General features: G+C 40.5%; 1 protein-coding gene across 4 annotated transcripts in view; it reads right to left on the reverse strand.

The window, feature by feature from the left end:
• ppp1r9a (protein phosphatase 1, regulatory subunit 9A) overlaps window positions 1-12,411 on the reverse strand; it is a 146,190-nt gene that overhangs the window by 13,075 nt on the left and 120,704 nt on the right. For 3 of the 4 annotated variants that reach the window (XM_042332621.1, XM_042332619.1, XM_042332620.1), the window contains 5 exons: window positions 11,543-11,700; window positions 8,360-8,657; window positions 7,415-7,499; window positions 6,139-6,222; window positions 2,482-2,680 (listed from right to left, as the gene is read on the reverse strand). In XM_042332621.1, the coding sequence (XP_042188555.1) occupies window positions 2,482-2,680; window positions 6,139-6,222; window positions 7,415-7,499; window positions 8,360-8,657; window positions 11,543-11,700 (824 nt within the window). The remainder of the gene's footprint in view (window positions 1-2,481; window positions 2,681-6,138; window positions 6,223-7,414; window positions 7,500-8,359; window positions 8,658-11,542; window positions 11,701-12,411) is intronic. The other variant, XM_042332618.1, reaches the window with a different exon arrangement.

The following is a 12,411-nucleotide window of genomic DNA, read 5'->3' on the forward strand; positions in this document are numbered from 1 at the left end:
GTGGTTCAGTTTATAATTGTTGGAAGCCGCAGTTCAATAACGCTTCTTGAAAAACAAATCATTTTTGCCACAATACAAACACTAAACAACATGATTACATAACTATTCTAGTATGATTCCAAACCTCAAACAGTTACAGAAATTATTTATGGAAGCGGTTATAAAGCCGAAGAGGTTATAAAGCCAAAAACATATTTTTAATAGTAACAGCTTCTAGAATTCAAATCAACTAATTAAAGCAGATCAAAGAGTATCCCACCACAAGTTTTAGTATTAGTAATGATTGACAATCAATACAATACAGTTGAACATAAACTAAATATCATACCACATTATAAGAATAATGGAAGAATGATGGCCAGGACAAATGGGTCTGTTAAAAAGAAACAGCAGAAGGATGGAATGAGTTCAGCCATAAGTATTACTACATGCACTTGTACAATAAGGTTTATTAAAAACACAAGCAATGAAACAAAAACAGGGGACATATGTTAATAGCACAAACAAAACATGGCGTTGGGGGGGGGCAGAAAACATTATTAGTAGCGAACATCCCTCATGCAGTATAATCTGATACTGTATGTGATTTTACTTCAACTAGTATTGCTATTTTACTGTATTTCCCATCAACAATAGCTCACGACAGTACATACATTTTAAAAAAGCACACTTCCCAAGTCAGGCCGATGGGAATGCAAAATCAATAATCAATGGACTGTATAAAACATTGTTTGGCATGGGTTCATACTCAAGATTCTCCATATACTGTATTAAATTTCTGCAACTGGTCTGGAGCCAGATAAATAAGGAAAAAGCAGCTTCGACTGGAGACGTAATCCTTTCTGCATAGATTCACCTGCTCCTCCCAGCACTGGTAGCACTATTCCTGCTAAGATGGAAGGAATGTTCCAAATGGGTAATAGTGCCCTTCATCACTGGATGGAAAATATTGCTGACAGAATATACTACTCAACAGCGCAGCCATATTACCTTGAATGCTGATTACAGTCAATTTTAAATAATATTTAAAAACTCATTTATGTGATTCTATTTTTTTTCCTTCTTTGATTAAAAAAAATCAGACAAAAGAAACCATAATAAAGCTCATGCTCCGGTGACTTTCAACATGTTTTGAATGTTTCTACTAATTCTACACCAGGTAGCACATTTTTGTGTTGTGAACTAGTGAATGCAGGCAACTGAAATTAGGACAAATAACAATTAGAGACGATGATGTTTTTCTCCTTTAGTTTGGATTTGAATCTAAACAGAATAACAAAGGTCACTGTTGTATTCCATTGTCCTTTCCAGTCCAAAGACTGTAAAATGAACCTGTAATTACAGTTGTCCATGGTAGAAGCTAGATAAAAATGACCTGTTCAATAAACATATATCTGTTATCCAGTTTTAAGCTTTTAGGGAAGGCATAAATGGCAAAAACATACACAATCAAATACTGTATATTATTCTTCCCATTTGTACATTTACTGACCTTTACCAGTTTATATTTAGAATCAAATTTTCCATCAGAGAAAAGGAGCAATAATAAAGCCCATGATTCAACATCTGTCTTGAACTTATCCCATTATAAAGCCACATTGCCTGAGGCTGGTAAAATTATCGACAAGTGGAGAATTTCACTGACTCTTGTGGACAAAATTGGGTATTTTATCAACAAGTGGAAAATAACCGGCACAGATCTCATCTGGTTCTTCAACTCAATGCTTTTCCAAGTAAAAGAGACGGAATCCAGTCACAATAAAAAAGGAAATGGTAATGTGCTAAGACCACACACAGATTCGAAAACATTAAAACAGGACATTCAGCTCAACTTGTCTGTGCCGATATTTCCATACCATTCTTAATCCCCCTCCCTAGTTTCCCGCTATAGCACTCTACTCCTTTTCCCTCATATGTACTTCTGCTCCAGAAACTTGAACAAGAGTTAAGAAAAACCACAGTAAGCATATATAACCATAGGTGCATGTCTAGAAAAAACATGGGGAAACTGTGGCCTTAAGAATTCAATGTTTTTTATTTGTTGGGCCAATTATGATAAATATCATTGTCAGTTTTACAGCACACTGGAATATATCAGTTTAGTTTAGATATCAATTCACAGATTCAAATTCAGAGCTTTATGAAGTATGTTTTGCAGTTTTCTAACAGGGATGCAAGAAAATATTTGGATTCTAGTGCAGTCATATGCAAAATTTATACACTATTCATCAATAGAATGGCCCACCAGTGAAAATTTACCCCCTTTGAAAATTAAACCGATTGAGAAGATCAAAACTGATTAAATATTATATTTTACATACACCATTTTGTCTGAAGAAACTATGCATTCTAAGTTACACATCAAATGTACCTGTATATTTTACAATTTAAACTCTGGTATGTTCTAGTGTGCTGGAAAACTGCCAATGATAACTGTCATAACAAAGATGCTTCACACTCATACAAGATGATGCAATTTACCTTCGACCTTAGTTTGTCTGGACTTAGGCTCTCCGAAGAAGGTTCAGTTGAGCTACAGGGAGATGGCAGATTACTAGAAGAGTTGGATCCTTTAGTGCTTTCTCCAAACCAGGAAAAAGGTACACAGGGTGGGATGGATGAAGATGCTTCTATGGAGGTGTTGCTGGCTGAGCTTTCCAGTGTTTCCTTGGAGATCCTGCTTAATATACAAGTAAAATGTTTATGAAAACAGTGCCCTTCGAAGGATCAATAAAACATGCTTCACTTTTCTCAATATTCCAGGTCACTCGGTTAAATGAGCTTTGGTCAAAAGTTTAGAAGTTCAAATCTTTTCATCTTTGTGAGGTCAATAAATAGTGCAGCACAGTGTCTAAAAGATAGCCTCCTTGGAAGGAGGTATGAAGCAGCATCTTCCAGTGGTGCAATAGAATACAAATCTGGCAAAAACAGGCAGTGTACTACTGAAAATAGAATTCCAATCAGGAAACCTTTGAAAGAATCCAGCGAATATAAAATATCGGTTTTAGTTTTACAAGAAAGTCAACCATATTTCAATTTTAATTTAAATTTTAATTGAAATAATAATAAACTTTGCTTTTGATGTCATTGAAAATGTTTCAAAGCACTTCACAGGATTTTAACTGTGAAGTGTAGTGACTGTATTTGTAGGAAAATGTAGAGGCCAATTTGCACACAGCAATGTCATGCACCAGTCATGAATAGAAGAACCAAAGTTTTTGTGTCTTTCAGATTTGTTGGGAAGGAAACTGGGAGAAACTCGGTTCTCTTTTTGAATACTTATCTCGGCCAATGATTTCTCCTCTTGCCCCCGCCCAGTCACTTGTAGGGTACCCCAGGGCTCCATCCTTGGCCCTCTTCTTTTCCTTATCTATATACTCCCATTGGGCGATGTCATCCACAGACACGGGGTAAACTTCCACATGTATGTGGATGACACACAAATCTACTTTGCCTCCTCCAGTACCAAGTCCAGGTCCACTGATGTCCTATCAGCTTGTCTGGCAGACATCAAGGCCTGGATGAGTGCAAACTTCCTGCAGCTGAATGTGGACAAGTGGAAGCCATACTCCTTGGCTCCCGTCAACGTCTTCACTCCTGTGGATCTGAACTCCTCAACCTCCTTGGACTCTCCATCACACTCACCAAACCAGTGCGCAATCTAGGCATCCAGTTCAACCCCCAGCTGTGCTTCCTCCCCCACATCAGGATCACCTTCTTCCACCTCCGCCACATTGCCCGCTTCTGACCGTACCTTACCCCAAAATGCAGCCAAAACCCTCGTGCATGCGTTTGTCACCTCCCGCCTGGATAAATCAAAACGCACTCCTCGCCGGTCTCCCTAGCTCCACTATTCAAAAAATCCAGCTCATTCAGAACTCTGTCGCCTGTAATACTTACCTGGACCCAACGCGTCCCCACATCTCACCAGTCAGTGTCTTGGGACATCCTCCCGACATGAAAGGTGCTATACAAATGTAATTTTGTTGTTGTTCTGGCCAGGCTCCACTGGCTTCCCATCACCAAACGGATTGACTTCAAGATCCTCACACTTGTGTTCAAATCCTTCACGCTCTGGTACCTCCCTTCCTCTCCGACCCCCTCACTCCCCAATCCACTACCCGGCGCCTCTGTTCGACTGGCACCGGCCTCCTGCTCGTCCCTTGCACCCTTCTCCCCACCATCAGAGGTCACGTTTTCAGCCAATATGCCCCAAAACACTATCCCTCAATCCCTCCAACTTGTCCCCACTCTCCCCTTTTTCAAGTCCTGCCTGAACACCTTCCTCTTCGACCGTGCTTACGGCCACCTCCCTCCACCCCTCGGCTCGGAATCAGGCTTCGTCATTGTTAAGTGCTCTGCGGGGAGGGCGCTATATAAGTGCATGTTGTTGACATGGTGCCATGTGATCTTTAACATCCTCTGGAATAGGCAATTAGGACCTTGGTTTTACAATACAAGTTTACATTCATATAGCGCGTTTCACCTCAGGAGGATGTCTTAGCTGAAGGGTGGCACTTCTAACAATGCAACACTTCCCCAGCATTGTTTTAGAGTGCCCAGGTAGTTGATCCCACAGCCTTCAGACCCAGAGGCAAGCGTGTTATCAAATGAGCTTGGCTGACACCTTGGTTAAAATGGTTCTGACTTTTAAAAATATAACAATTTTAGATTGACTCAACAAGTCTATCATCCCCATTTTCGCCTGGCTTCACTCCCCCAGCGGATCATGTTCAAGATCCCTGTCCAACCTCCATGATCTTGCCCCACAATACCTCTCGACCTCCTCAAATCCTACCAATCTGGCCATTCCCTCCGCTGAGCAGGCACTGGCCTGCTTCTTGTCCTCCACCATACCCGCCTCACCATTAGCAATTTCAAAGCTTTTGAAAGCCAAACTGCTGATGGTGGTACTCTTTGGAATTCCATCCCAGAATCCCTTAGATTTACTCCTTCCCTCACCTCCTTTAAGGTCTGCCTCAAGACCTTCCTCTTTTGGCCATCATTCTCCCCGACCCTGGGCTCCCACCACCTCGGCCCCTACCACTAGCTTGCGTGCAAACCCTGGACTGCCCAGTACCTTGGGACGTCCTCCCAGCATGAAAGGCATTGTATAAATGTAAATTTGTATTGCAATTATTAGTTTGCAAGCCTTCACACGCCTTTCTCAAATTCAATATTCCTGTAACATGTTAAAAATGCAAGTTCTTCCTTTCTGAAAATATACATTCAATTCACTTTACAGTATGTTCTGTGAAGTGCTTTGAGATGCTCAAAGACGTGATAAGACACTGTATCAAATGCTAGGATTATTATTATTATTCTTGTTTATATATTTTGCTGATGTTTTGCATGTCCTGGATATTTTAACCAATAAGGACAAACACACTCAAGAGTGATTCTAACTGTAGGCTTCAGTGATATTTGTGCTTCTTGGAATGTTTATAACACAAAAAGTGATAGCTAGTAGAAATATATCTTTGATTCTTTTTGAATCCTTCCAAATTGTTTTGCAAGTCCTCCACTTCATCAATCTACCCTGTCCATCAAATTGAGGGGCACAAAAAATACCTTTAAAAATGATGTCGCTCGTCGACCAAGATCTTATTTTAAAAATATAGAAGTAAAAAATGCAACATGTGATTTGCTAACTTTGCTTGTGATAATCAGCACATCATAGAAAATGTATTGATTGTTCATGAGTGCCTCTTATCTCTCATCACAATGGCCAAGTTTGAAGCAAGCCCATAATTTATCAATATAATACGTTAGACTTTCTGACTTGTGGCCTTCAGGTTAGCAGGATACAAAGTTAATTCACCAGATGAAAAAATAATTAAGCTGGTATCCTGTAAAATAGCAATTCTATATCACAATTCGTAGGTTGGGGAGAAAAATGGCACCGGGTGGGCCTACTTTTGAGCTCAGTCATCGTGACAAACAAAGGCAGAATTTTCTATGATGTGACAGCAATACTTAGTATATAGACAGCTATCACATCATAGAACGTAAAAATGTAAAACATATAAAATAATTTATTGATAATGCACACTTTTCTATTTTTGTCCCCACATTTTATTAAATCTGTAAGCCAAACTTTGGTGAATTGTATTGCCTTCCTGTAGCACTTCAGTATACCTGCTTCCTGAGGAGAGCCTATTTGTTTCTTTTTCTTTCTCCTTTTCTTTTTTTCCTTTACTGGATGTTCTTCGTGGGGTAACTCTATGATGAATTACAAGCAAGTAATCTGCATTAATGCTAGCTTCATAAATCTATGTAAATTCATGTTTTTCCACTACTATTTCAGTATTTGTCCATAAATGCCAAATTCAGATGAATACAGTATTTGATCTTTTTGAATTTTTCATATATTGATCGAAGGAAATACGTCAAGACGATATTCCTGGAATTTCATGATGGTAAAGAGGTCTTACAGTGTAAATTGTGTAGGCATAATGTATCAAGTTATTCCAACCTTCTTTCTCCTGCATTTTTATCTTGACTATAAATTGATTTGGGCACACGTTATGTGCTTGCTAGATGTAAACAATATACAGGAACTATTTTTTCATTTCTTTGCCCCATGTCAGGTAGCAATAAATTTATGGCACAATGTCCAATGATCAAAATAGCTATCTGTAAAGATTTACCTAACGGATATGGAACAGTGATTTCTTTGTGCAATAATTTACTTGTACAATGGGTTGAATGGCCCAATCTCTAGTGTAAATTTTTATTTCACATTACATTTCATGATATTTTAAATAATAATAATAATAATAATCCTTGCATTTGATATAGCGCTTTTCACGTCAGGAGGACGTCCCAAAGCGCTTCACAGAACACACTGTAAAGTGAATTGACTATATATTTGTGGGCGAATGCGGCAGCCTATTGCGCACAGCAATGTCCCACAAACAGTGGTAGATTGAAAATAACCATTTTATTATTGTTTTTGGTTTTGGAGGGATTATTATTAGGCGTGTGGAGTAAGGAAACTTACCCAAGGTTTCGCCCTGCCTGGAATTGAACTCAGGTCTCTTGCTTGCAAAGCAAGCGCTCTAACCACTGAGCTACAGGACTCCATAAATGTTCAGTCAATTTACCAAACAGAAATTGGTTTAGGGTTATCCAATTCCCATATGAATTCCTTGAAAACTTAAAATATTAACTTCACAGAACCATCTGTATAGAGATACAAAAATAGCTTACAAATAATATTCTCCCATCAAAAACAAGGTTTTTACTCTCTGAAAACATAATCTAGTGAAATTGTTTAGTTACTGTGGCTTAGTAGCCAAATGATGCTTTAAAAAAATTACACAAGATATAGACATAGTTTGACACATAATACCCAATAGATTATGCAATTCTATATTTTCATGAACTAAGGGAGTTATAAAGAGCAGCTTACCCCAAATCATCAAATTTTCGCTTTATGTTTTCTTTCTGGAGAGGAGGACTGGTTTCCTTTGGAGAATTGACACTTTTGCTATCTTCTGGAAACAACAACAAAAATTATGCAATGTAGAAGTGGTTTATATTTCAGAATAGTAATTCTTTGGTAATTTACCAACACAACAATATTATCTGCAATCATTCATTCTTGCATTTCAAGTACATGATCTGACATTTGTAGCACTTGAATTCATCATCTTTCATATTTAATTTCCTCCCACAGAACTTAGGGTAATAATATGGGGGGTGGAACAAAAGTTCCTACCAGTATTATGTTGCCATGCTGCTCTTCACAGATATTGCAATAGCAATAGACTAAATACAACTGCTGTGACTCAATAGAAGCAAACGTCATTATGAATGTAGTGCATTGAGAACATTGTTTTCTAAACTTCCCAAACTGATCATTTATCATATTATAATTAGTTGTATTCTTGTTACATTCGTTAAACAAACCTATTATGGTACAGACATCTCAGGTGTAGCCCAGGGCTCTATCTTCTCCTATTTCTGCTTGGTTCTCTCCTATTCACCAACTACATGCTGCTACTTGGTAAAGTCATCTGCAAATGGGGGATTAGTTTCCGTATGTATGCTGTACCTCTACTCTAACTCTACCTCTTTGGCACTACTCTAGGTTCAAAGATTGTTTTTTTTGGTCTGACAATTAGTTAATTTTAAAATAAAAAAACAAATCTAACCATTCTATTAAGTCATGGTTATCAGACAACGGTAATAAAAATTACGAGTTCATACCAAGCAGATGTGAAAGAAAGATCTACTTCATTTTAAACTCTGCTGCAAAACAGACATTGAGATATTCATGAACAATTAATGTAACTGTTAACTACTATTACAATAACTAATAAAATAACATGTAGGAAGAACCCATGACTTTTACCTTGAGGACTTTTTGCTTTAAATTGTTTGTCTACTTGATGCAGTGGAGAGATTTCAGCATCCTTGCAAGATTTTGAAGGTGATGAGGTTGGGGTTTGAGAAGACTGCTCTTTTCCTCTCAAGACATGCTGGGCAGCTTCTTCCCGGCTTCCCACGGCATTATCAAACGTGAAGACTGTATTGCTAGCAACTGGAGATAATGAAGAGGCCCCAGAATCGGACGCTGGTGAGCATGTTCTCAGTGACAATGGGAGGGGAGATCTGGCAATTTGCACGGGACTTCCATAACTGTCTGAAGCCTTTAAGCAGTGGAGAAATAATGAAAAAAGTCAGGTGAGTTCCTGAATAATAAAGAATATCAAATATTGATATGAATGTCAGTGATAATGCTTTGAGCTTAGATGAGAAATATTACTGGCCACAGCAGGCAATTTACAGAAAAAACAACAAAATTACATTTACAGAGCGCCTTTCACGTTGGGAGGACGTCCCAAAGCGCTGAACAGTCAGGTGTTGGGGCCCGAGCATGGGGGAGGGTGGTGAGGGAAGGCAGAGAGGTGGGAGGGAGACCAAAGGCACAATCGAAGAGAAGGGTCTTGAGACCACCCTGAAAGAGGCAAGGGAGGAAGCGAGGCGAGGGGACCGAGGGATGGAGTTCCAGAGTGTGGGGGCAGAGAGGCTGAAAGCCCGGCCACCGATGGTAGGGCGGGTCGGGCGGGAGACATTGAGCAGACCGGAGCCCGTTGAACGGAGGGAGGGAGTCAGCAGGTCAGAGAGGTAGGAGGGGACAAGGCCAATGCATGGCCTTAAAAGTGAGGACGAGGATCTTGAATTCGATCCTCTGAGGGATGGGGAGCCAGTAGAGTCGGGCGAGGGTGGGAGTGATGGGGTCATGGAGCCTGGTGCGTGAGAGTACACGAGCTGCAGAGTTTTGGATGATCTGCAGCTTGTGAAGGGAAGAGCTGGGAAGGCCGATGAGGAGGGAGTTCCTATAATCGAGCCTTGATGTGTCGAGTGCGTGGGTGAGGGTTTCGGCAGCCTGAGGGGTGAGGCAGTGGCGGAGTCTGGCAATGTTGCGGAGGTGGTGGTAGGCAGTGCCAGTCATGGCGCGGATGTGGGGGAGAAAGAACAATTCAGGGTCAAACAAGACATTCAGGTTCCTGACTGGCTTAGATTGAGTGTGCAGCCGTGGAGGCTGATGCTGCCAACGCCCGAGGTGCGGAGGCGCTGGTGCGAGCCAATCAGGAAAGCTTTGGTTCAGCTGCAGAAAGTTGTCCCTCATCCAGGACTTGATGTCAGACAGGCAGTCGGTCAGGACACCAGTAGTCCTGGAGTTGAGGGTGGAGGCAGAGAGGTAGAGTTGGGTGTCATCCACATACATGTGGAAATTTACCCCATTTCTGCAGATGATGTCACCAAGGGGGAGCGTGTAGAGGGTGAAGAGGAGGGGACCGAGGACAGAGCCCTGAGGGACACTGCACGAGATGGTGTGGGGGCTGGAGGAGAAACCGTTTGCTGCGACGAAGTGGAGGTGGTGTGAAAGGTTGGACCTGAACCAGTCAAGGACAGAACCTTGAAGGTTGAGGTGGGAGGAGAGGCGGTGGAGGAGGATTGAATGGTCCACAGTGTCAAAGGCGGCAAAGAGGTTGAGAAGGACGAGGAGGAGGAGGGAGCCCTGGTCACACATGGTCAGAATGTCGTTTGTGACCTTGACCAGAACCTGATTGGAGGGATTCATGGAGGGAGTGGGAGAAGAGGAAAGAGTGAAGCTGGGAGGCAACAGCTCTCTCAAGGACCTTGGATAGGTAAGGGAGGTTTGAGAGGGGCCGGTAAAATCCTGTAAAATACAATATTCCTGGAAAAGGCAATGGTATTTATTGGTCCACCGTTTTTAAAACCAACTTAAATTTACCGCTTTTCAAAAAATAATTATGATTAAAATTCTTTTGTATCTGGTAATATTTGGTTGGCAAAGCAATTCTAGAATTTAAATCAACCTTCCTGAACTGCTCCAATTTCCTCAGAGAACTAATGTTCATCATAGTACAGAAATATTGGACACAATATGACACTTTGTATCTAATTTCTTAAAATCACACACATTTAAGTAAAATTACATTTTCTCTGTATTAAAGCTATCCCACCAGGGGCATGGAACTTTTCTGTATTTCTGCATGTATGGACAAAAAGGGAGTTAACTTCTTTGTATAGATAGTGCCACTCCATAATGCCTTCATTTTCAGTTGAGGTGTCAAATAAGCATTGATAAACAAATTTAGATTTTAAGCACAGATTTTTCCTATAATCTTTCTTCAGTGCAACTTCAGGCGATTTGAACTTACACATTGGGAGTGGGAAGGGAGGTAAGAAACCCACAAAGCAATTTGCACCTGAAGTTGTATTTACTAAAATTGGCCACTGAGTGGCATCTAAAAGATAATAATAATAATCCTTGCATTGATATAGCGCCTTATCACATCTTCGAGACGTCTCAATGTTCACATAAAGACATTTAGTACCATATTATCTCATGCTTCCATAACACCAATCCTACAGTTTTTCTATTATAGCATCTAGCGGTTTCTGAAATCAGTACAATATCAAAGCCCTCAGAGATGCTGTCTGGTAAGCTGTTCCAGTCTCGCCCTGATGCCTTGACCTATCTAAATTTATTGTTTGGTACCTTACAGGCACGTGATCAGGATCAGCAACTATGATATCAGGGTTATAACAGTAATAATAATAATCCTTGCATTTTATATAACGCTTTTCACATCTTCTAGATGTCTCAAAGTGCCTAACAGAATATACTGTAAAGTGAATTGACTGTATATTTGTGGGCGAAACGCAGCAGCCAATTGCGCACAGCAATGTTCCACAAACAGTCATTGATTGAGTGACCAAATTATTATTATTATTTTCTTGAGGGAGTAAAGAAACTTGCCCAAGGTTTTGCCCTGCCGGGAATCAAACCCAGGTATCTCGCTTGTGAGGCGAGTGCTCTAACCACTGAGCTACAGGACAGCTACAGGGTTCTTTCAAACATAATATTAATAAAGTTTTAAAATGTGGATTGAAAAATCTAACATGTTGTAAACGTGTGGACACAAGTTTCCTTTTCCTTAAGTACAGTTCAAAACTTCATACACAATATAAATACTTCTTAAAAGTTATGGTCTTTTACCTTGCGCTCAAGACTGTCATCCCCATCCGTTGAACTAACACTGTCGTGCAGCCTTGACCTGGAGGGCCGATGTCTCTTCGATTTGCCTGAGAGCTGAACTCGAGCCTTCAGCACTTTGCTGTCCAGTCTTTCTGTCTCAGGCACTGCCTCATTAAAATCTGAAAATAAAATTGATACGTTTTTAATGTAAATGAATGTTCAATGTTCCTGTTCAATATAAAACAAAGGTAATTGAAAATATAGAACTGTAAATCTATGTCTCATTGCAAGATAAATCAAATATTGTCATGGGATTTGGTATGGCATCAATAACCAGTCATTGTAAAAGATTAACAATAATTTAATAAATAATTAACACATGCAGCAATAACAAATTTCAGAGAGGTCAGTCTCCTAGCTGCTCCAAACTCAAAGAAACTCAGTTTTGGTCCCTAACCCCCATCCATTTTATTAGGCTGTGAGGTAGTTTTTTAGATGGGATTTAAAGATAGATGGAAAAGGCAAGAGAGGGATAAAGGGAAGGAGTTCCAGAGATTAGGGATGTAGTAGTTCAAGGCTCGGCCTCTGTAGGTGGCACAATGCAGCTAAGAGGTATTCGTGCGAGGCCTGAATTAGCTGAGTGGAGTAGGCTGAGTGGGATAAGAGATAGGGAGTTGAAGGGCATGAAGGGATTTATAAGTGAGGGTGAAGACTATGAAGTCGATCTGTTGGGCGGAAGAGCGGCAGTGCAGCCTCGCAAGGACTGGGGCTTTGGGCATGCAGAGTTTGGTGTGGGTGGGGATGTAGGTTGGAGGAATATTGGATTAGCTGGGGCTTATGGATGTGGAACTAGGGAGACTAGCGAGGAGGGTGTTTAGAGAGAAGCTAAC

The sequence above is a fragment of the Callorhinchus milii genome, unplaced genomic scaffold (assembly GCF_018977255.1).
Source record: "Callorhinchus milii isolate IMCB2004 unplaced genomic scaffold, IMCB_Cmil_1.0 Scaffold2, whole genome shotgun sequence".
Taxonomy (NCBI): domain Eukaryota; kingdom Metazoa; phylum Chordata; class Chondrichthyes; order Chimaeriformes; family Callorhinchidae; genus Callorhinchus; species Callorhinchus milii.